At 37.2% G+C, this 24,141-nt stretch overlaps 5 protein-coding genes across 5 annotated transcripts; 2 read left to right on the plus strand and 3 right to left on the minus strand.

Annotated features, from left to right (window-relative positions):
* Positions 1-768: 768 nt before the first annotated feature.
* On the minus strand, positions 769-7,009 carry LOC116298849 (O(6)-methylguanine-induced apoptosis 2). The gene is made up of 11 exons (XM_031707419.2): positions 6,834-7,009; positions 6,570-6,688; positions 6,216-6,314; positions 5,462-5,513; positions 4,943-5,000; positions 4,784-4,859; positions 4,611-4,678; positions 4,007-4,053; positions 2,477-2,657; positions 1,692-1,888; positions 769-1,128 (listed from the first exon to the last, which is right to left on the minus strand). The coding sequence occupies exons 1-11, from the start codon at positions 6,967-6,969 to the stop codon at positions 1,055-1,057; spliced, it is 1,107 nt and encodes a 368-aa protein (XP_031563279.1). The 5' UTR covers positions 6,970-7,009; the 3' UTR covers positions 769-1,054.
* Positions 7,010-8,982: 1,973 nt separating this feature from the next.
* Positions 8,983-10,494, plus strand: LOC116298850 (uncharacterized). The gene is made up of 2 exons (XM_031707420.2): positions 8,983-9,327; positions 9,555-10,494. The coding sequence occupies exon 2, from the start codon at positions 9,700-9,702 to the stop codon at positions 10,492-10,494; it is 795 nt and encodes a 264-aa protein (XP_031563280.1). The 5' UTR covers positions 8,983-9,327; positions 9,555-9,699.
* A 2,657-nt stretch (positions 10,495-13,151) lies between these two features.
* LOC116298852 (uncharacterized) lies at positions 13,152-14,504 on the minus strand. The gene has a single exon (XM_031707423.1). The coding sequence runs from the start codon at positions 14,145-14,147 to the stop codon at positions 13,314-13,316; it is 834 nt and encodes a 277-aa protein (XP_031563283.1). The 5' UTR covers positions 14,148-14,504; the 3' UTR covers positions 13,152-13,313.
* A 956-nt stretch (positions 14,505-15,460) lies between these two features.
* On the minus strand, positions 15,461-19,380 carry LOC116298832 (transcription factor 24). Its single transcript, XM_031707399.2, has 2 exons — positions 18,375-19,380; positions 15,461-16,509 (listed from the first exon to the last, which is right to left on the minus strand). The coding sequence occupies exons 1-2, from the start codon at positions 18,699-18,701 to the stop codon at positions 16,402-16,404; spliced, it is 435 nt and encodes a 144-aa protein (XP_031563259.1). The 5' UTR covers positions 18,702-19,380; the 3' UTR covers positions 15,461-16,401.
* A 2,372-nt stretch (positions 19,381-21,752) lies between these two features.
* On the plus strand, positions 21,753-23,416 carry LOC116298846 (uncharacterized). The gene is made up of 3 exons (XM_031707416.1): positions 21,753-21,885; positions 22,345-22,556; positions 22,698-23,416. Exons 2-3 carry the CDS (start codon positions 22,485-22,487, stop codon positions 23,220-23,222), a joined length of 597 nt encoding a protein of 198 aa, XP_031563276.1. The 5' UTR covers positions 21,753-21,885; positions 22,345-22,484; the 3' UTR covers positions 23,223-23,416.
* The last annotated feature ends 725 nt before the right edge of the window (positions 23,417-24,141 follow it).

The raw sequence follows: 24,141 nt of genomic DNA on the forward strand, positions 1-24,141 counted from the left end.
GAAGCTGAGACCGAAATGGCACATGGGAAATGACATAATTATATTATAATTTATTCATTTGCCTCATCCATGCAGTAGGTTTAGAATGCCAAACGCGTATTAAAAACAGTAGATGATGCCACGGGTCGCCGGTCACAGCATGCATCTAATTAACGTACTTCCCATGTGCCATTTCGGTCTCAGCTTCTATGTTCTATGTTTCTGAACCCGACAACGATTCTTGAATTGAGTGTAATACGAAAGGGTCAAAGTTATGAAATGAAATGATTATGATTTATATAGCGCCCTTTCTATGTGGATATAATCAAAGTCGCTTTACATGGAGTTGTGAATGACAAATTGCTTTTATGCAATTTAAAAGCATGAGAGATGGTTAGTATGAAGTGTAGACACTGAGGGTGGTCACTGCCAGGGTTTCTTTTACGTCCTCAGTGGTTCTTTTATGTCCCCCATTTTACTGTAGGTTAGGAAGGGTCAGGAGACCATGCCTACGGTTTAAAGTCCTTGTCCGAGAAGACTTGAAGGTCTAACAATTTGCAGATATTATTACAAAGGCAGCACCTTCTCCTCAGTTATTTTAAGACCCTGAGTGTTGGTCCGGCCGAGGCTTGAACCACGACCTCCCGCACATCAGACCGACGCTCTTACCAACTGAGCTAACCGGGTGGCGGTAAAAGTTTATGCATATTGCAATAAACTTGATTGTAGAATTTTCTCAATCATTCAAATTTGTATTTGAACGGTGCCTAAAGTGAACTGGACAGTAAACAATGAATAAAAGGGATGTTTATTCTCTCTAGTATTTAGCAATTTTAATTTTCACGATATTCTTCATTATAAAAAAATACACTTGATTAATGTTGAAATGATTTCCATTTGTCCCTGCATGGAGATTACATTTATAGCAGGAAATCTTCGTAATCAAATAACAAATTCTATTTCAATCTTTTGTCGACATTTTATCGCTTTATTTATTCTATTTACATTTTTATTCTGTTTTACGCTATTTAAAATACATCTTTTTACGAACCCAGACTCATTGGGACCAAATTCATTAAGCAGGCAACCATCTTGAATTGTAGTTATAATGAAACGACTGTTTAGCAGCATTTTGTGGCCTGTAAGTAGCTGAAAAGTAAAATATGCTTCAGGTAAGTACAACCACATGCATGGATAATCTTTGCATTTGAAAACAAAGACTAAAACATAAAGACTCAATGGAAAAACCAGTTCCGATGAAAGTAATCAAGCGATCGTAGAATTGATTCAAGGTTTGGTTGAAGAAAACTTACTCCTAAAGCATTTCTTCTCATGTTTAGTGCGCATATGTGCGGACACACAGCGAAATAAATTAATCATCTTCATGAAAAATGTACTTGATTCTGATTGGCTGAGAGCAGTGTGGTTTAAAATTGTAAATTTGTCATGAATATTATTAATTTATTTTATTTTAGACGTGAAAATAGTAAAGCGCGCTGTGAGTGTCCAGCGACTAGTGGTTATGACAAGCGGTGATTGAGGTTTCCCAAAGTTTTCCAGAGCCGAAGTAATGCTAAAAAGTTTTTTTTAATGATATATTCCCCCATATGGATATTTACTTCGCCTTCGGTGAATAATTGTTAAGTAACATGGTTTCTCGTTCAATTTGGAATTAATTTTCACTGGTGTGTTAGTGATACTAGTCAACTTACCAGGTCCTGGGAATTCTTCCTCAGTATTGAGAGCATCACCTGTCCAGCGACTCGTAGAAGAAACAAACACTGAACTAGACATGAAGTGTTTTGGCGGTCCTTGATAATCCACTACATTATAATGTCCTGGTCCAGGCATGGGGTCCGGTGAGGGTAGTGGAATAGCAGGGGCCGAAATACACAGATAGTGTTTGTTTCTGTGGATGGAAAAAAAAATAACCATGCTAAAACAGGACCTACAATTCTTCAAGCAATATTTCATTGCACTAATTTCTAGGACCACGCCCAAACTCTCTCTTTTAGGAGTTCAAATTTTATATTTTTTTCGACGATCTTCCCCGCCCTATTTCCATGGGAGTGCCCCCCCTCCTTCCCGGGCTAATTTTCTCTTTCAAAGGAAAAATGGGGGTGCCTTAGTCGTACGCAAACGCACAGGGGAATGAGTAATCCTACTCAGCATTCTTACATCGGCTTTTCAAAACAAACTTTTCATTATGGCTACGTGAAAACGATCTGTCTTAACGAGCCAAGTCCCAGTAACTGGTTGAACTCCAAAACAATGCGCATTAAAGAAATGAGGTGATGTTCACACGAACAAGAGGAAGGACTTGCTAAAAACCACAAATCCGCAGAAAAAAATGCCAAAAACCAAGAATCCGCAAAGGAAATCGAAAAAAAATCAAAATGTTAAATAATTTGCACTTCTCGATGAAAAAAAATCGCCATTCTAAGAAAAAATCGCCAAGCTAACTAAACACGAAAAAAGAAGTAAAAGTGATGCTTACAAAAATCCTCTTTTGGGTTTGTTCGATTGTCTATGTTGATCATGATCGAATGGCTGATAAGCACCAGGTCCAGGGAATGCAACCGGTGATTGCATCATCTTTCTCTCCACTGTAGACTTGAATGGTGCTGTTACTGTCTTTGGTGCGTCACTCACAAGCTTTTCATTTATTTTGTAACTAACTGTTTGTGTCAAACATAAAAATAAAGAAAGTCAAACGTTTAATAAAACTGCAAGCAGGAGGGATTTGCTCAAGGTATTTGTAGCTTTCTTCTTTTCCAACAGATTATATTTTTCTCAATCTGTGAGATATTAGTCCGTAGCCCAATGTGTCCTGGCTGCAATTCCCTGACTAAATAAAATATAGTTTATTGCTAAAACTAATGAAAAATAAGCCAATAAAACCAATCCGAGGACATTAATGCTGCAATAAGAAACTCCAGTAAAATGATAAAACGTTAGTTTAAACTGATAAGAGAGTTTAAGCTTCTCGTTTACGGCAAACGTGAAACGTCAATTGACTATTAAAAAATTCTTTAAAATTAGTGAAAAGGAATCGCAAAAAAATCCAAGTAGTAGATAAAAAAAAGAATACTTGTCTTTGTCGAGAAGGTTTGCAAAAGGTAAAGTGAAATGTAGGGAAACAATGAAAACGTGGTCACGTTTGCCGGAAGGAAAAACGGGTATCTTAATCTGCCTATTATCTACTAACGACCGCGCTGCCACACGTATACTTGGCCCGTGAAATGACCAAAGTAAAACAAAGAAAACAATGGAATTAGTGCCTACTCCTATGTATCATGCTTGTTATTTTTCACGGCCATAAATAAAATCACTTAAATGGTTCAATCTTCTCATTTCCAAATATTTTAGACAAATGACACATTATTTGTCAGTAAATACAGCTATTTCAAAGAAGGTTGGTGAAGGTTCTGTTGCATGTTGTTTACTAAGCTTTAAAATGTACTATATTCATATGTAAATAATGTCAGCACAGAAGAAAATATAGCAAAAAACGTGCAGACAAAGTTTATGAGTATATAAGTATATTTTCGTTGTGACCGTTCGCTGATTGTATTCACATTACCCATGGTGCAATTCAGGCTTGGTATGCAACATGCATCAACACCTTCACCACCCTTTTTGAAATAGCTGTATTTACCGCTGTTTGCATTACTACGCGGCCACCCCAGACACAAATCGAGACGAGTAGTTTGCAATAGACTACTGTCAATCATTCATGTTGACGCCATTTATACACGTTTGGATCAGTGAGTTGGCTTTTCTATTAAACTTTCTCAGTCAGATATTACGAAGGAAAGTTCCAAAAGCGATTGCAAAGAGTTTGAGTACATCCAAGTAGAATGATGTGTTGATTGACGGCAGTCTATTGCAAACTACACAACCCGATTTGTGTCTGTAGTGGCCGTGTAGTAATGCAAACGGCAGTGTGTGAGAAGCAGTGCGTAAGAATGGGACAGGCCTGGAGGGAATAATTATTGTCACACAGATAAAAGCCACATATACTTACAGGGTGATGGGCCTGAAGTTGATTTTGGGTTAACACTTCTTGTAGACCTAACAAAACATTAACAAATAACAAATATACTTTGAGACATTTCTACTTTTGGGATAGATAAAAAGAAAATGGTTCTTGGCAAGAGTGGCAGAGGATTTCATTAACATTTCTTTCCTTGAGTTATTAGTATCAATCCTAGTTCAAATTGAGATCAGATTGTCTGCAAAGAGGTGCTATGGGTACATAAAGCATTTTGAAATCTAAACGCCCCAAGGGCAAAGTTCACTAGTTGTTGGAAATTTTGAAAATGACCCCTAAGATACCCGACTCCTGTCCAGGTGACAGTGTGTCAACTAATGATTTTTACCCTTAAAGTCATCATTCTTTTCCAATCGGAGTTTCCTCCCACTCCTCTGGCTAATAACCAGCTACTTTAATTTTTGGAATCAAATCTTATATTTTCTTTCACAGTATATTTCTTACATGAAATATAAACTTTCCAAATATGCATATTATTTACCTATTTAATTCAGATCCTGTGGGAATAAAATTCTTTTGGTTTTTTTTTTCTGCTATAACTAATGAAAAATAGATGTATTTTTGTTAAGGAGCTTACCCAGATTTGAAAGCTGCACTGGCTGAAACATTATTATCATGAGTAACTCGTCCTGTCTGCTGTCCAATCTGTTAATAACATATTTATAAGATTAAAAATAGATTGGCAAAGGTAAACAACCAAAGGATTTCCTAGGATTATTCTGGAAACTATTAAATAAAAGTCTAATTTACCTTGTAGTGGTTTGGTGCTGGTAAACTATTTTTCTTATCTTCATTCCTTTTTACGGCAATGGGAAGATGAAAGACACTAAAAGAAGAAAGAAAACATTCCCAGCTTTTTATAACAGACATAAACACACATCCTGCACATAGAAATTTTTCAATCCTTACCTCGTTGCACCTGATCGATTGAAGTTGTTCTCTCGAAAACCAGAAATAGCATAGGTGCCTGAATACACAAACAAGGAAACATGGAAAGGCAAAGGTGAGCAAGAAATTCATAAAATTTTTACCTTTTTTTTAGTGGACAAGGTTAGAACACCCCACAAAAATTAGAAAATCAATAAGTACAACATCTCAAGCTCTATCTCAGGGAAACAAAAAAGTTTTTTGTTTCAGCATCCCATGCATTTAGATCAGAGTGTTTAAAATGGAAATCTGTCTCATTTTTGAATAAAATTTTGTTTCTTTTTCATCTAATTTTATTGTTTTCTGATCTTCCAGCTTTTATCAGGTGTTTCAAACCTACAAAAAAAACTACCAAACTAATTTACAACGACTAGTTTTAAACTTTTGAGGGCAACAAGTTTATTAGTGTAGTACACTATTTAGTGCCACCCTCATTAAATAAAGTTGTTATTATTATTATTATTAATTATCTATGGTCATTACGAAACTGTCATTACATACCTGGACCTGGGCCTGATTCGCCTTGAATTCTTCGTCTAGCAAACCTTTTTGTCTTTTTTATCCAATTTCAAAACATAGCATTTAAACAAATTAGTCAGGTGATAGTGAACATTGTGGGTAGTGTACTGTGTGAAGTAATGCTTGTAAAAGAACTTTGTGTTTCATAAATTGATATGTGCCACTGCTGTGTATATCATAATAAATATAATATCATTTTATTCAGCTTCACCATAAACTACTAAAATCATACATCTATAACATATAATGAGGAATTACACACACAACATGCACACAATGGCTGGGAAACCACTACATCACATGCCAATTATAGTAGTCCCCTCACATATTACAGATACAGGAAATCACATGCAATTGGCATGTTATTAATCTCTTTCCCATGAGAATGAAATGACAAAAGATGCAGCCGCCATGTTGATTGATTCACAAAAGATGCAGAGACCAAATCTTTCAAATTTCAAAGTCAAGTGAAATGGCAACTAATAATAATGCTAAATGCTAATTAATCGATTGATAGTGATAATCAATGATTAATGGAGGAGTAGCGAATTTGTGACTTTTTATTGATTAGTAATATTATTGGCCAAGAATCGCTAAAGAGGAAGACTACTGCCAGGGAGTATTAACCAGGTAGTATTAATCACTGATAACTGAAATGATTAAAAAGCATTATAGCAAACAATTGTAAAACTTGCAAAACAATTGAAGTCTATTTAGGTTGAATGTCATGTCATACCTTCGAAGCAAAACAACCAGTACCCCTTTTAGAAAATGACGTTGCTTCAGATTCGGTTTTGGTGAGTTGGTCATATCGTCCTGGACCAGGATTATAGGTCTAGATGAGAAGGGGAAAATATTATTTATCAAATAAAAATATATTCATATTTATCTATCTAATTTATATCTTCTAATCTTTTGCCAATATCCATATACCTTATAAATCAGAACCATTCTCCACCCTTGACAGTTTGAGGGACGGAATACAGACAATAGAAGGGCGCAAAACATTATTTAGCTTGATACAAAAAATAGTAGAATTATTCTCAATCATCAATTATTGATAAAAGAGTTTTGAAATATGCCAACTCACCAGGCTATCCTCATTGAATCTTCTTGAACGAGAAAGAAAGCCTTTTTTCTCCGAATTATCTGTTACAATTGTTTGGTATTTGCTTGGTATTGACGAGGAAGCTGCTGTTTTTCCATGTCCTGTCGTCAACCAAAAAAATTTGTTTTCAAAGTCAATTGCTACTGTTGGTTAATTTTCGTAAATTACTCTCGCAGTTATGCATCAGTTAAGTTATTGATTTTTCTGCTGGATATGCGTTGTTTCTTAGCTTTAAATAGACTATACCTTTGTGTATCCTGCCTGTGTTTAAGCCTCCACCAACTGGTCTTTTTGGCGTCTGTTCTAATCGAACACTGTCCGCCATGTTGGCTTTTTGACTTCTTGTTGTTGTCAGGCGTTCTGCATGCCATTCAGTTACCATGGTTACTCAATCTGGTACTTAGTCCGTCCGTCAACAGCGACTAACATTACACAGGAACCCCAATTCCAGTTCTAAAATCATGAGTATACGAGGTTCTAAGCCTTTAAGATAATCTTTTACGCATTTAAGATTCAAGATCCTTTACGGAAACAAGATTCGTCTTTATACACCTTATTGATCCTCAAAGACATAGAGACATACATTTTAGATTAAACCGGGGGAAAAAAACGTCAAAAAGGGGGGGATTTTGAATTTCACATAAAGATTTATCTAATTAATGTTTTCTTTGCATTGGATATTTTCGATGTCCAATATCAACATTCAAATTTCCAGATGTCCTGAAGAAAAGCACTGACTCCACTTAACTGAATACTAAATTTTAATCACGTTTAAAGGCAAAGACTTCAAAAAAGAAACTATCTTGTTGAACGCCCACAGCAGCACGTCAGCGTCGCTATACAACCGCCGTAACTGAAATGGAAAAAAGATGTAGGTTTTGGCTACCAAAGAGAAAATTAGTATATATATATATATATTACCAAAAGCCTACCAAAACTGGATGCACAGGCCACTTCGAATGACTTTTAAAACGTTTTCAGTCAGTAAAATATTGTATCCTGTTTTCTTGTAGTTTTCTATATGTTTTATCCTCAAGTACGTATATTCCGGTCACTGCAGGCGTTTTTTTATATTAGCCATCAACTGACCAGGTGGTTAACAGCTCCCTCTATACAGAAAAGCAAAGCTGTCCAGCTCAGTAGCCGGTAAAAGTTAAAAGCTGAATGTTCTATATGAAGGATCACAGTCTGTCTCTAAAAACTATGAATTCCGGCTGGTAAATCCAGTTTTAAGATTGTTGTAAGATATCGCAAAGTAAATGGGTAAAAATCATAGAATATCTTTTTCACCTTGTTCCCTATATATTGGCGGATCACGACTGAACTATAGAATATTTTGATAAAATACAGGCTGTTCTTGACACTCAAACATTTAAAGGGCCTGAAAAACACTTGTACAAAATACCGAACATGATATTGAATCGTTACTGTCAAATTATATGCGCATAACTGATTCAATTTATCAGTTCATCATTTTCTTCTTCTGCTTCTTCTTCTCCTTCCAGTCTTCTCCTTCTTAGACTTCGTAATGTTTGATAGTGGCTAGGATCTGGGAAGCATATGAAGTTAGAACTGAGTACTGTAGTCAGAGTTGAGATGACATTTTTTGCGCTCTCCAGAATGCTCGTAAATCAATTCTTTTCAGCATAATTTTTCATTTTTCATTCTTATTTTAGACCTTGAGCCTAAAAAAAGATTTTCAGTTCAAGTTGCAACGACTGTGAAAGTTTTCGCCCGTGGGGTAATTAATGATTTTTCTTGGCATATCTATACGTATACAGTGAAGGACTGGAATACTACGCCAAGCAACTGAATTAGTAAATATCGCTGCAAAAAAAGACCCGACAGAAGAACCATCACCATAGCAACTCATGGCGTTTTAGACTAATTTCGATGCAGAAAGTTCTTATTTTAACTTTGAAATTTCCATATCCCAAAAAGATAATTTTTTAGTGTGTACTTTTGTATTATTTTTCTTTCCGCGTTCCTTCCTGTTTAACACAAATGATGTTGGAAATTTGTTTATAGTAATTTTAATATTTTCCCGACTTCCAGCTGTCTTCTATTCGTCCTTAGAAACAAAAGAAATACATTTTTATAGAAAAAGGCTGAAACTACCCCACATGTAACACAAAAAACTCGTTTTTACTTCGGGCAAGCACTTAATGGCCATCGTTATAGGATGACAAATCAGACAACAGAATTACTTTTTGTTTCGCATCGCAAAATCTATAAAAAAATCTCTCTCTCTAAAATATCATATCGTCATTTCAAGCGAAAATCTGCTAAGGTTAAGATATTCTGCCAAGAGCCACGTGTTTTCCCGCCACGCCACGTAAACATGCATCTTCGGCGTCTTATTAAAGCCTTTTCCAAGTCAGCCAATCAAGATGCCTTTGAAATGTATTTAGGTAGAATAAAAGATCTAATTCAAGAGTAGGGAATCCTCAATAATATTGACAGATAACTACCAAGAACCTATTGTTGTCGCTGATTCGTCGGATGTGAAAAATCAAGGGGATGAAAGGGTCAGAAATTATTTAAATTTGAGCGAGATAAGTCGGCGAAAAGACGCGCCTCAAGAGAGAACAGATGCCAACCAAATCGTTCATCAGTTCGTATTATAAACTTTCCTGATTTAGTTTTTTTGACCAAGTTTGATTTAGAATTTGTTTTTGGAGCTGGAAACTGAACTAGGTTATTTATGACGCTTTGAGCCCTTGTTGTTCAGGAAGGAAAGGTAAGGAGGGATCGACTTTGGGAGTTTTATACACGTATGCGAGTATCTGATTGACTAGATATCTGACCACATTTCATCTAGTCTTTTCATCCGTGGTAAAGGTTGTTTTTCGAAACCTTATATATAAAGTTTGATTTCTTTGACAATATTATTATTGATTAGTGAATTACAGAATTTAGAAACGTTTTATGAATAGTTCAAGATAATAACACTCGCTTTTATTACAGGAAAGCAGAATTTGGCTTTGGGAATTGCCGCGGCCAAGGGGAAGATATTGACAAAAATTAGAAAATGTATTGATCAATGATGAATAATTTGCAAGAGTAAAACCGAAAAAGTTCAGTAATTATTCAAGAACTCCGCAACAGGTGAATGAATTTTAATATGAATCCTGCTCAAGAAAAACAATCGGGATCAAAAGACGCGACCGACATTCGTCAAGGACCGAAGAAAACGCGCAAAGTGAAGACGCGTTCATCCCGCGGGAAAAAAGTTCAAACCGATAGAACTAATTCGCGCTTCGGGATTCGCTACTTACATCATCACATGTTCGAAGAGGGCACTCCCGAATCAAAACAACCTTGTCCATCGGTCGAATGTAAATGTGGTTCGGGAATGGCTGCTGTTTATAGCGCCAAGACGTTGATAGCCTTAACTTGCTCTATTCTTATCTTACTGATCGGAGTTACATTTATGCTTGTCGGCTATGTCATTCCTCGTCGACCTGTCGTATACATTGAAAGAGGAGATGGTTCGAGAATACCAGTCGATAAAACAGCTCTAACATTTAACACAATGCTCGATGATTTTACTTTAGTTGGAACAGTTCTTATTTCGATTGGTGCTCTGTTGTTCTGTGTAGTTCTTCTTCTACCAGTCTGTAGAGCGACAAACCGACGAGGTGACTATAGGAAAGCACCGACAGAAGAAGCACCAGTTAGAAGAGAGATGAGTATGGATTCCCTTTCGTCGAGTAATCAAACAGACTCACTAGAAAGACGTTCATCGTCTGGAGCTACTTCTTCTTCCAGTTCAATACAAAAAATTCCTGTTCTTGCTTTAGTTCATAATGTACAGCAACGAGAACCTCAGCGTTCGCCTTCAAACATACACGAATACAGACTTGCTGCAAATAAACACAAGGATTCATTCGAGGAAGAGAATTAACACCAAGCTTGGGCCTGAACTCTATCAAGCTGACCCTTCTTAGTTACAGAGTCTTATTACTATGAAACGAAATCAATTTTATTCATATCATATCGAGTCAAAAAATATTTTCATATCTCAGATAATATTTAAAGAGTAGAAAGAAGATTCTACGAGATAGACTATAGCAAAATATATATATAAACGTTACCTTAAAATATTTATATGTATTCGGGATTGATTTATAGGCTTCCGCACAAAAGAAATCAATCCGACCAAAAATTCGGTTTCCAACTGGTTCAAAGGAAACGAAGTAAGTAGAATATTTCCTTTTCACTCATTCAGAACTTTTTTGATATTAAAGAATACCTTCGACCTTAGAGTATTGGAAAAGGTTAAGAATTCTCGTCACAAACAGAAACCAATGTAAAAATACAGATCTTGGTGGTGACATCAAAATTAATTCTATTTCGCGGAACGCATGCATTCTACTTCCGCTTCAAGATGTTTTCTTGTGTCAAAATTTCCATCAGTTTGGAAGAATTGGAATCGATTCATTGAATGAATATGATATACTACATGTAATTACTACATGTATTATGTGTGAATATTTCACATACATAAGACAGCAATTGAAATCATACCAAAACATATGCCAGAAAAATATCACTTTTCATGTGTACATAGGCAACTTTATTTTAAAAAAAAATTAATTTTCTCGTAAAATTAATTGTAATAATTGTTTCCATAGGGACGGGTGATTGATTAAGGGGGGGGGAGGCAAGTGCAAATGGGGGGAGGCCATTATTTTTTTCATAAAAACTAAACGGAGGGGCAACAAACATTTATGCAAGGGGCGGGGACAGGGGGGAGGTGTCACTGTCTTTTAATTTGTTTTTGATTGTTTGTAATTGTTTGGGCATATGATATTTTTCTCGTAAGGTGCGTAGTGGACTAACAGACTGATTTATTTTTAAAATGTATAATTTCTAAAGTCCACATTTGCGACCAAAATTCAATTTAAATTGTTTTTTCGCTTTTTTTTTGTTTTGTTTTTTTGTGTTTTTTTGTTTGTTTGTTTGTTTGTTTTTTGTTTGTTTTTGGTTTTGGTTTTTTGTTGTTGTTGTTTTGTTTGGTTTGGTTTGGTTTTTTTTGTTGTTGTTGTTTTGTTTTTTTGTTTTTTTGTGTGTGTGTGTGTGTGTGTGTTTCGTTTTTTGGTTTTGTTTTGTTTGTAAAATTTTGATCAATGAGGGGGCAATGTTTCTGCAACAGGAAAGGGAATGAACGGTAAAATGCACCAGCCCTCCATTGTTTGAACTTTTAGATCGAGCATTGTTTTAGGTGTACGGCCCCCAATTACCGCCTACTCTTATCAGTGGGAAGTAAGTAGCGCAATCTGCTGAGGAACGTTTCTTGGTACTGACCAAGAGGACCGTGGGCTGTGGGTACGAGATTCGGAGAGGCTGTTCAGTGTAAGTGCAGTCATTTCAAAAACAATTGAATTTGAAAAAACTGAAGGAAATTGTCGGCTACGATCTCGGATTTGCTCACTTCAATCCATCAGTTAACAGCGTTTTTTAAAATAAGGCAAATTGACTACACACGGGTCCGAAGGGGAGATGATGCATAGTGCAAAAAGCATTGATGAGAACGGCATGCATTTTTTACCTCGTTTATTCTGAATTGCATCAAAAAAGCCCTTTACAATGGCATGACAATTTTCCCCCTCGTGGTACCCATCAGCTAACAATAGGCCGATCCCAGCTATGCTTGAGTTTTCACCCAAACAATGGTTTTCTAGATGGAATAAATTAAGAATGTCCGACCAACAAACTCAAATTCATGAAGAATTTTTAGGAGTTATCGTTTTTTGTTTTTTGTTTTTTTTTGGTTTGTTTGTTTTTTTCAATGTACCTTTAGAATGCATCCATTATAAGATAGACATTTACAATTTCCAACAATCAGTTTCTGTTCCATGCTGCATAGCAAAAACACATTTTAGCTTGTCCGACGTAGTAACAGTAACCAGGGAGATAGAACAAGAATGCGGGATCGGTGTATTACAGTTGCTAAGGCTACTGTCATGTGACTGATAGTGACGAATATTGCGTTACTTTTTTGTACACGGATTTATACATAACATAGGATGAATTAGGGTAACTATTCACGCACTCTGGACTACTCTGAAATCATTAATTTTTATCTGTGAAAATAAAAATGACTTGGGTATTTTAATCAATATTACTGAATATCTTAGATATATTAATTGATTCATGATTGTATGCCATTGATAATGGTACTTCGCCAGAATTTGGGTAGGGGTGTTCCGCTGGGATTCTGAAAGGGGTACCCTGTCTATGATAAAAAAAACTCAAATTTGTAGACCCTGTTTATGACAAAAGATATAATTTATTGCACTGAGTTCCTGTTTCAATTATCATGTCATCCGCGTATCGTTTTTTACGACCAAAATACAGTAACCAGTTTCGGTCAATACGAAAGTAGAATCCCTGAATATGACAGGAAACTCAGGAAGAATTTGGAACTTGAGTGAAATATTGCATACCCTGTTTATGACAAGAAGCTCGAAAAACCATGAAAACCATACACTGTTCAGCGGATCATCCCCGTATAGTCCATATATGGGAGTACGCCCCCCCCCCCCCCCCCCCCCCGGTCCCAGTGCCCACCGTCTCTAAATATATTTATCGACTGCGAAAGATTTATATGAATCGTAGTTTCTCTATAGAGCCCTTGCATTCGAGATTAATTGGTCATGGGGATTTTCGTTTTTATTTCGGTGCCTTCCGCGCAACTGGTCGAGCGGTCAGCAGTTATTTTTACTTGAACAGCTTGCTGTCTGCTTGAAAGGGGATTGTTTGTTCTGTCTCTGGCTGCACCTTTCGTAGCGTCACGTCCGTAGGAACAACATTTTTATGAAAGCCAAAATTGACCAAAGTTTTCTGATCGCCTTCCATTCCCGAAAGTCCAACTTTTTCCTCTTTTACATAGACTTCGGAACCATAACTGAAAGCTGAATCGTTGTATTCATCTGGCGTACCCCGCCGACGACACGCTGGGTACAGGATACCAAGCGATACTACGATTCCACCCAGAGATAGCACCGTTAGACCGGATAATATAAAAATTTCAATGTAAAAGTTAATATTATCTATATCTTCTTTCTCCTGAGGAGTAAGTCTTTGTCGTTCGGAGTAAGTGTAGGATTTTTGAGGCAGCGTGAAGCCCATGATAAGGGCGAACACTCCAAGTATTATCAATAATAAACCAAATATAACTCCCCAGTTGCATTTGGCGTCTTTTGAGCCATGCTTTGTGACTTGAAAACTAGCACAGTCACAACATTGTAATGAATTTTGGTTTTGTTCGTACATTTGTTGATGAAAACCCCTGATAAGACCAAACCTAGATCCCTGCGGCACACCAGTGTCTTGAACATTTGATCCATTGTGCCAAGGTGGTAAATAGTTCTCGTTTGAATGATTGTACTGAAGATAGCTGGGATGTGTCGAAGGTACTTCGCTATAGCTTGGCAGACGAGGATAAATGTGTTGTCCATCCCGAAGCGACTCGGCCGACTTTGTCACTTTTTCCTCACCGTGTCGAAAAAGATCGTTTGAATTTCCTCGATCGTTCGGCTGATCTTTGCTCATAATGAGTTAAATTCTCATGAAATTAGTAATGAAATATCCTCGAGAAATCGAAGTTAGATGATCCATTAAGTTCGTAGTTTTGAGCGGCCGTATTATCAAAAACCTTTTATCTCAAGTCCTACTCATGTTTTCGCTTGGTAGTAAACGCAATTTCAATTAGCTGATATTATCGTTAATATCAATCTAAATATTTTCCCTTGTGACCGTTGGTATAAACCTGTTTGCCAGTGGGATCGATATCCACATCGAAATATCCTTCTTTATCGAAGCATCATTCAGTTCATGGTAATATTTTACTTGGTCGAGGGAGCTAGTGATTCAAAGAAACACATCAGCTGTTATCTCAGTCGCTCCAAGTCTTTGGTCTCCATGGTATTATATCTGGCCGTATGGAATGCACCTGCTGACGTGAATAATTCATGTTTTCTGACCAAAGGCAGGTCTCCAGCCACTGATTGGTTTAAATTGAGCTAATTGAGGTTTGGTGATCGGTCACTTATCAACGGAAATCACTTAGTAAAAACAACACTAGTGTTATTGGTGAAGCTTGGTGATCAAACAGCTATCATTATGATTTACAAGTAATTTAGACTGAATAGAAGCTTGTCTGGGACAGAGATATAATCAAACCACGAACGAAGTCCTTAATAACTTCTTGTTTGTGGACTGACCAACGGATTAAATTATTCCGACAGATAATAATAAACGGTTCAAACATATTTTTTACTAAATCTGCATCACCAAGCACAACAGTGACTAAACTCGTAGCCACTTGTTGACGAAATACTAAAATCGAAATTGAAAGAAAAACCGGAAGTTATTGCTACAAAGAAAATATCATTTCCTTACATGCATAGTGTTGGAATATTCCTTTCTATTTCTTTGCTTCTTGCTCATCAATTCTTTAAATTTTCATTAAGTTTGATATTATTTTCAGTCAGTTCCTTTTTGGTTAATTTTGTGGTCTCAGTTAGTAAGACGTATTTTCCATAGTACATGCAGGGTTATATATACCGGAGAGGAGGGTGTTGCACTGACCTCTTGAATACCTTTTCCAACCCCAGTTCAAAGGACAAAACCATGAGCGAAGTAAATTTGTTAAAGATCTGAAATTCACTGCTTTGCCCTTCGAATCATTGAGCTGAATTAGGAATGTGCTGCAAGAAGAATGATCTAGATTTATATATACAACTACATGTGGTTGCCAACAAGAGAGGTATCCACGTCCATGTTGGTTGATGTATATGATCAGGAATACGAGAAGATACTCACATTCGTTAGGAAACGTGTCCAACAAGTGGGATTTTATCATATTTGTTTAAAAGTTTATTAAAATTTGTATATAAAACTATAGAATTAATTATTATTTTGGAGCTCGGAATTTTTCTGGAGAAAATTTAGCTTGACGAAATATAATTTACATCCACCAAATCAGTTTTATAACTGAAAATTAATGCTATCTTTTTACATATTTAAAACCACACAAGCTGTGCATGTGAGCTCGAGTCAAACTATGCGACGAGATAATCTTTTCCTCTTTATTGCTTCCTCGCCTTCCTGCATCAATTGCTTTGCGCGAAGTGTTGCATACAGAAGTTACTAGTTGGACTGCCACATTAAAAAACACTAGAAAAGATGTATGTATCTTTGAATAGCGTGCCTGAGCTACGAGTTAGCCTGATGTCAAGAACTCATTATATCCTATTTATACATCTTAAATTTGAGACATGCATATTTGTACCTCATTACATGAAATTTGATCGAGATGTTCTTCTGTTCCAGCATCAAGCACAACACGCAAGATTTTAGGCTGAGTTTCGGCGGAGCTTATCGGACTCCATATTTCAACCATCACAATCCTGTGCGTTGCGCGCGTTATTCTTTTGTACTTCGCATTACTTCTTTAGGCGAATGATGTCTTTTCACTTCAGACCACATTGCATTCTCTTTAGTATTACTTCTATGCTTACCTGTAATACTAGTGAAAATTGATTAATGTAAGTCAAACAATTAACGATTTGATTTTTATGAGAGCGGGTTTGAAATATAGTTCATATTATCTTGTAGTTACTATTAATTGTTAAATGATTCTAAAGCATATTGAAGGATTTATCGTCCGCTTTTCAGCTTTGACCCTCATTTTCGTTGCAGCCAACCATCTATAACTGCGATGTTCTGCACCTCTGGTGTCTATAGGTATTCGTATAAGACAGTTCAATATTCTAATCTGTTGTCAAGCCATTTGAATTGTCTTCTAACAGTAGGACTGAGGATACCTCGTTTCATACATACAACTGGGTAAATATTCAGTTGGTTGTGCAGCAGGCTGCTCTGAAAACAACTGACATCTTGCTGGCCATTTCTAAAGAAATGAAACAAAAAGAAGAAGTTGCGGTACACAAATGTGAGACAAGCTCAAAACCAAAGCTTTGCAGCCCTATCTGTTTCACAACCATATACCACAGACGATAGTACTATAGTATATCCCGGGTTGATTTTCATGGACTCCTCCTGATGGAACCATGAGTTGTAACTCAGGCTTATAAATCATATGTCCTATTGAATTGATGGGTTGCAAGCATTCCCAAGAGAGTTAAAAAAACAAAAACATGACGGCCATTGTGATATCGTTAACAATGGATGCTAATGAGAAATCTTTTGTTAAATGGTACCAACATGGCCGCGATGACGTAACGTGCAAACCAAGAATGCATCGCATGCACCGTGTATATACACTGTATAACCGGCGCATATCGACCTCTGTACTGTATGCATACGTATCGGCTCCACCAATGAGCTAATCAAATGTTTTGTTACATTAAATGTTATATATTTGAACACGAAAAATTGGAGTAGGTAAGAAGTCAAGAAGCCAATCAAGCGACTTCACTCACTGACCCCACCCGCCCCCCCCCCCCCCCCCAACCCACCCCACCCCTCTCTGCCTCATAGCTCCTTCACTTGAGTGCTTGAATCTTAAAGTAAAACTGTACGGAAAAGTCGAACCAAGTGACTGACATAACTGGGTATGGAGATACGGACTGCACGCTTAGTAGACATAAGCGCATTTAAATATGCGTCCTTGCGAGCTATTGATTAGCTAGAGAGGGAGTGTAGGACAAGAATCTGAGGAATGATAAACTATAATAAATGCGAAAATAGGCGGAACAATATGCACGAGAACGCTTCATTATTTTGTCGAAGAAACTGGGCTGCGCGAGGTAATGCCGGCTTACATAAGTTAGTGTAAATTGCATTTGGTAAATTAAATATCAATTGCTGGTATGGATTGCCACATATGCAGTCTTTGTATCTAGTAGTTGAATCTTAAGTAGTTCAGCTACTGATTTCTTAAAACTTTTGTGGATTGATAATGAGAACATCTAAGGATAAGGCCGACTAGCATTACTAAAGCTGTCGTCACACATGGAGCTTTGTGCCAAGAAATGAACTAAAATTGAACCCCAAGTTTTCATTATCAATGATCAAATGATATGGTTCTTACTTTCTCGATCACTCATGAGAAGAAACAAAGTAAAGGAAGGTTGTCATTTATGTTACTAGACGGAGCTTCATTGATAGTTTTTCACTGCGAGAACACTCAAGTGATCGAAGGGACGGCTGCACTATGACCGATAACAAAGGCTTGCTCCAACTAAAGAAGCCTTAACTATAGAACATGCACTCTAGAGCGCAGGATACACGCGATACTGACCACACTAGCTAAAATTTGCTCAGTACTGTACTGTAGTCTTATTATCCTTCTTATGATGGCCGATAAAATGATGTTTTTTCTTCCTCTTTTTTGATTTAATATTTATTTAAAAGACCCTAATGGGCTGCAGGAACAACGCGTTAATTCGTTTTCTCTTTAACACTTTCGGATAAACAGATATCATATGGAAAAGAAAACAAGACGACAGAGCCGAACTGTGATACTCAATGTTGTGACACGACTATAATACCATGTACAACGACTCAACACTCTCAGCTCGTGCCAACCAAAGGTCGGGCTTCCTTGAAATAAAGCCTTGGTTTTGAGAAGCATTCATTCAATGGATCAATAGACGCCTTGGGCAAAAGCATTCACTTAAGGAGTTAAGTAAGCCATACTGCAACCAGCTGACTGATGTATAACGGATAGACTTGACGCATGCAGGGACGCATGCAAAGAAAATGAAAGCAATCTTAACCCTAAATGATGTACCAGCTTGTATACTGACTAACCTTGATGAAGGGTTGAATCATATCTTCCTTTCGGGGAAGTCTTTCATTGGCCATTGATGTTTCTTGGGACAAAACAGTCATGAGATGTTCGATATGGTCGATAGCAAGAAGGAGAATATTCAGTCGAGGAAGTTTAGTATCTGGTGGGACATTAGGGAGTGTTTTCTGCAGTTCCATGTAGGCTTTCTTGAGGTTTTGAGCTCTAATACGTTCTCGTAACGCATTAGCAGATGGATGATCATAGTTGGCGCGCTTGCGTGGCTTGATGATGAATTCTTCCGGCCCAAGTTGATTTTCGTTCGCATCATAGTTCGTGTATCTCCCCATGATGCATCCAAACTGGAGTGGTTTTCTTGGTACGACAACTTGTGTTAAACTGCCTCGGGAAAGTTGACTGACAAACTCAGTCAATAACTAGCAACTTAACCGCTCAGCTTATCCGTTACAATAGAGATCTGGGAGTGTGCAAATTTCTGATAACATATCTAAATTGGTATGAGATAGAAGGCGCATCTCAAAGGCTAGATTTTATCATCGCTTTCCTTTGCGTATGAATCCGAATCTATTCTCTTTTTCCCTTCATCAATGGGCTGTGTAAAAGGACTTAATCCTGTAGACGATCTCATCGAAAGCCATCTTCCCAGTACCGTTTTTTGGCCGATAGTTTTAGTTGAATTTTACGCGAGCGCGCGCATTCCTCTCAAATCACCACGATTAACTCACGTGTTCTGTGGTTGAATAAGAAATCCTTTAAAGCTGTCACTGTTTTATTAGCAGTTATAATGTGATTGGTGTGACGGTTTAAGATGACCGAATCCTTGTTAATTCTTTCAACGAACAAGAATCCCGTGTGTTTATGAGTTAGCTTGTGTTTGGATGACTCACGATGCATTAGTTCTGACCTCCAAAGAAGCACACATGACGGAGTGTTATGTTAAAGACATTAAGATCATTTGGAGCCTTTCTGACTGTCTTTTAACAGTTCCCTTCGGGGCTCGAGCCAAGCAGTCACATGGTTATATCTTTACAAACAAAATACAACCTTACATCCTAGTCAGTTGTTGCAGTAATATCCTATATTTGACAAAATTCCTCATATTCCCCCGTGTGAATCCACATTTAGAGGGATTAGTAATCTACGAGGTATTCTGACGCAGATTCTAAAGCTTTCGGAAGTTCTTTAAGTTACGATAATCGAGGCCATTAACCATTCGTTACACCACACCTTGAATGAATTATGAGCTGAATAGCCTTCAGGGCAAAACTCCAACATACTTTCATGTGCGTATGTGTCAGTATTTTCGATTCCAATTTTAATTTCAATTTTGATTCTCACACTCCTTTCTACATTCCTTTCTTTTATTTTTTCTTTCTTTCTTGCATTTTTTTATAAGTGCAAAATCAACTGGTTGTCCAGCTTGCAAAGCTCTTCACTTCGAGAGCCAAATAATTTACATGCCATTGAGAGAAGTATTACTCTACTAATAAAATTAAATCCTTCTCGATAACTTCACTGATAAGAACGATAGATAAAAATATCCATGAATAGTATGTGTAAATGATACGAGACTGAAAAGATTGGATTTGATGCCATGGCCATGAGAGACAGACTAGCCGAGGGCTTGATGTTATCATTGGCCTCAGTATTGGTATAATACTCTAATACATGGCTTTAGTGAGAGAGTAATGGGAAGACAAAATTTTGGACTGCCGAATGTCAGTCTTTGTAATTAGGTTGAGATAACGGTTTATTATGAGCCACTTGTATCAAGAGGGTTCGAATGCATGCTTCAAAGAAAATCTTATACGGCTTGAGATCTGATCATAATAGTTTACGTAAGAACCAACATTATATCTTCTGGGAAACAAAGTCATTGTAATTCCTTGCTTATTAATTAGTAAGCACATGAACAAACACTTACATAAGAATTTTTGGTAAACTGATAGTGGACAAATTCTTAAAATTAAGAACTTAAAGGCTTAAAATTGTTCGTATTGTACGCATCTATTCCCGTGGCTCTTCCCGTTTCATTCATATTTTTTATTTCTTTTCTTATTTCATTTGCCAAACCTTGGCCATTCACTTTTTATATAAGTCCAATCACTCCCACTGAGCTACTTTAGCACACTACTAAATCCCCACTAACTGAGAATGAATACGACGTATCTATATGGTTAAACCTGCAGTTGATTGAGCCAGCAGCGACTGAAAAAGGAAGGCAGCCCATGCAGCAGGGTGGTCGCGTTTAACCTCGGTTTAGCGAGGCTAATAGTACATTAAACTAAGTGGTTCAGAAATCAATTGTTTATTAGTCTGGCTGTTTATTTGTGACAATTAACGAGAAAAATGTGAAATTCAACAAGTTCCCCACTCGTTAAGGTCAAACGAATAGGAAAACTCTTCAATGGTTCACACTTACTTTGTGTCAAACTCTATTGAAGTACATCAGTACTTCATGTCATGAGAGCTGTGCACTCACCCTCGCGCTTTAAGTAGTAATAATAACTGAATACACATTGAACATTTTAAAATTTTTGACAAGGTCTCCACCAGAAGTTCTGAACTTCTGTCTCCACTCATTCAAGAAAAGCCAGGTTTGAATTTATATACTTTTGTTCATGAAACAACGCCAGGCTGATCAGTCTTAACATGACTAACATGTTAAGTGATTGGATTGTAAGTTGTCATTACTTGTAAGATGGTCTATATTCCTGCATCTTATCTCACTCCGATCCCTGAACATTAATAAGGATTCCACATCTGGTCGTTTTTATGGAATCGTGACTCCCTATACCCGTTGCCAATGTTGTATTGCTGCGTGTGGTATATCACAATCATGGCCGGGGATTTATGACTATTTATTCCTAACCAACATACCGACCAAAGGGATAATAGTCCTCCATTATGGCCTCATGTGGACTCAGCGTTCTTTCCTTTGTGTTTTTTTTATAAAAATTATCCCGAAGAAAGCCTTAAGGCTATTCTATGTTCAGATCGAATCCACACAGGCTAAATAATCAATAAATGCGAATTTTTTGGTATAAGGTAAAGTGCATGAGGTGCCGGCGGTGCCTCGAGCAACTTCATCTCGAGCTCATTGATAGCCCGTATCAGCTTCAGCCAATTTCCGATATCTCCCCATAGAATCAAACCAGGTCAAAAAGCGATTTTCTCAAGGACTTTGGGTTTGATTTTTTTGTTTTTAATTTGCAACTGATCTGATAAGCCTTTTATAACCCTTTGCAGAATCGTGACCAATTATAAGGCGAAATCTTTGCTCTACTACGTGACTGCATGGCCATGTCCCTAGTGCGAGCCCTAAAGTGTCTTTGTATGTAACTATTACAATGCTGTTTATTCCTCGTTTAGCAGTATTCCCTGAGCTATCAAAATACTGACTTTGTTTTAAGTAATAATATATCTTTTAAAGCAGTTTTTGTGGACAGCTATGAATCGAGGCGGATCTGGACATTATCTCAAAGTCCGTGCAACAGATAGGCCAAGCCGATGGTATGGGTATCACAGTCCATCTATTCTATGCGTTAATTTTAGCCGCTTCAATCAGCAAATATGTTCGAATGGTTTGCTTTTGACTGTACCTAGCACTTCTGGCTGCATTACGTAGAAGTTGGTACCGACTAATGGCAAAACTATCACGACGTAAATCGGGCTGATTTATCTGCTTTGAAAACATCATTGCAAAAGTTTTATCCCACAAATGTAAAATCTAAATTTCATGTTGCTGACAGAAAGTCTGTATGTGCAATAAGCCGGCCTGTGTTGTCTTGGAGCATGGGGTTCCTGTGGATTCTCTTATTAACCGTCAAGACCGGTTTTTCATTGAGAAATTCGTCTGGGGTGTCATTATTATCATTAGTGAGCAACTCTATTTTAATAATAATGAGAATTTTATTTAAAAAAGAAAACATGAACGATGCAAACTAACTGCATTTTTTCAATTTTTTTCAGGTGCAAAAGTGAATATAAAGTGAAAATGACAGCCATTCATATTGTATAGAGCCATTTGATTGACAGAAAAAGCCATTTTACTGATCTCGAAGCACGCGGATCGAATCTCCAGACACATGGCTGAAGATTGACCTCAATTTATGATTAAAAAGACTGCCGATTATTTGGAAAAACCCTGGAAATATAACAGCGAGGACTTCTTTCTGTCGTCTGTAAGTATAATTCCCATGAGACAGACATTCTTTATTAGTCTTCGTGCACAACCACCCCGTAGATAAAAGTTAAGCGAAAAAGTTTATTATATAATTTTGAAGCTTACCAAATCTTTCCCTATTTATTGCATATTTTTGCAGATTAAAATAATGGAAGATGAATCTCCACTCTCAGGAGACAGTGATTATGGATTACTTTGCACAGAAAATCGAGAATTCCTTTACGACGGAGATGGATTGAATATAAATGCAACGGTCAATCCAAATCTTCTGCAAGACTTAGTGGAAGAAGAATCCAACATGGCGACTTCTTTCGATGACAGTAGTCCACCCACAGAAACCAGCTCCATATCTACTGTAAGTTCAAATTCTCGAGCAACTCCAGACGGTGAAACACCAAAGAAGATGCGTAAAAGAAACGTTGCTAGGGATAAATTGAGAAGTGAAGCTGAACAGAATGCTTACAAGAAACTTCGAGAGCTCGTGCCAACTCTTCCTGCCCTTAAGAAGCCTACGAAACTAGAAACAATAAAACACACTTGTAGATATATCGAACTCTTACAGGAAACACTGAAAAAAGTTGAGAAACAGAGAGAAGCTAAGGCAAAGAATGAAGATGTTAAGGTTAGTGAGGGCGAAGGAAACCCTCTTGATAAACAAAAATAAAAGTAAGTAATTGGTTTTGCCGCGAAACTCGACCACGGAATTACGAATAGGTTAAAATTGCTTCTACAAAAAGAGTACCAAGCTTGTGATAATTAAAGGAAAATAAAATCAGTGGGATGAGTTTAAAATAATACTTGCACAACAGACGAATATAAAAGTCTCAACTATCAGTACTTTGCAAGTATTTTGTAGCTAAAGGGATAGCTTAACATAGTTTCAGCTATATTAATTCATAGTAACGTAAAACGTAGACAATTCTTAATAAAAGAATAACGCTAAACTTTATCAAAAATGGCTTTCTTTCCCCATGATCACTGATTCTAACTATCAAACGGCGGCAATCCATTCATTTTTCCTTCAGAATAATCCTCAGCGAATATGAGTGGATATTGTGACGCAATACCAGGAATTCGAGGAAAAGGGTGGGTTACTGTTACTAACGATATACTACGAAATTTGAGCAAAAGGGGGGCGACTAGTAGTCACCCCTTTTACCACCCATGGATCCGCCCCTGTTGAATTGCTGTGGGTGTCGATGTGGAATAAATCTGAGTTATTTTGGTTGTTGTTGCAAATGATTTGATCGATTCACCATTTTCCATACATCGGTTCACTGGTCAAACACAAAGCATTTAGTCGAGGTTGCAAGGTTCAAATTTGAATAACCTTTAAAAGTACCTTGGCGCCTCGCTAAAAAATAAATAAAGTGTGATATACAACTAGCTCAGGTGTGATATACTCCTAGTTCAGGTGTGATATACTCCTAGTTCAGGTGTGATATTCTCCTAGTTCAGGTGTGATATACTCCTAGTTCAGGTATAAGGGATACTCCTAGTTTAGGTAAGGGATACTCCAGGTTACTTACCCTGGTCCCAGAGGCTCGACGATTTTTCTCCACATATGTTACTGCAAGTTAGGC

The sequence above is a fragment of the Actinia tenebrosa genome, unplaced genomic scaffold, assembly GCF_029948245.1.
Source record: "Actinia tenebrosa isolate PJP-AT-01 unplaced genomic scaffold, QUT_ActTen_1.0 PGA_scaffold10__47_contigs__length_13832649, whole genome shotgun sequence".
NCBI classification, from domain to species: domain Eukaryota; kingdom Metazoa; phylum Cnidaria; class Anthozoa; order Actiniaria; family Actiniidae; genus Actinia; species Actinia tenebrosa.

Bases quoted from the DNA above. Each gene is read 5' to 3' on its own strand.
- LOC116298832 (XM_031707399.2), bottom strand. From the start codon at position 18,701: ATGGGGAGATACACGAACTATGATGCGAACGAAAATCAACTTGGGCCG. The intron at 16,510-18,374 runs GTTAGTCAGTAT...TCATTTCTTTAG, and splicing joins TGATTCAACCCTTCATCAAG to AAATGGCCAGCAAGATGTCA.
- LOC116298849 (XM_031707419.2), bottom strand. From the start codon at position 6,969: ATGGTAACTGAATGGCATGCAGAACGCCTGACAACAACAAGAAGTCAA. The intron at 6,689-6,833 runs GTATAGTCTATT...GGTTGACGACAG, and splicing joins CACAGGCAGGATACACAAAG to GACATGGAAAAACAGCAGCT. The intron at 2,658-4,006 runs GTAAGTATATGT...TGACACAAACAG, and splicing joins AACTTCAGGCCCATCACCCT to TTAGTTACAAAATAAATGAA.
- LOC116298846 (XM_031707416.1), top strand. From the start codon at position 22,485: ATGATTAAAAAGACTGCCGATTATTTGGAAAAACCCTGGAAATATAAC. The intron at 22,557-22,697 runs GTAAGTATAATT...ATATTTTTGCAG, and splicing joins AGGACTTCTTTCTGTCGTCT to ATTAAAATAATGGAAGATGA.
- LOC116298852 (XM_031707423.1), bottom strand. From the start codon at position 14,147: ATGAGCAAAGATCAGCCGAACGATCGAGGAAATTCAAACGATCTTTTT.
- LOC116298850 (XM_031707420.2), top strand. From the start codon at position 9,700: ATGAATTTTAATATGAATCCTGCTCAAGAAAAACAATCGGGATCAAAA.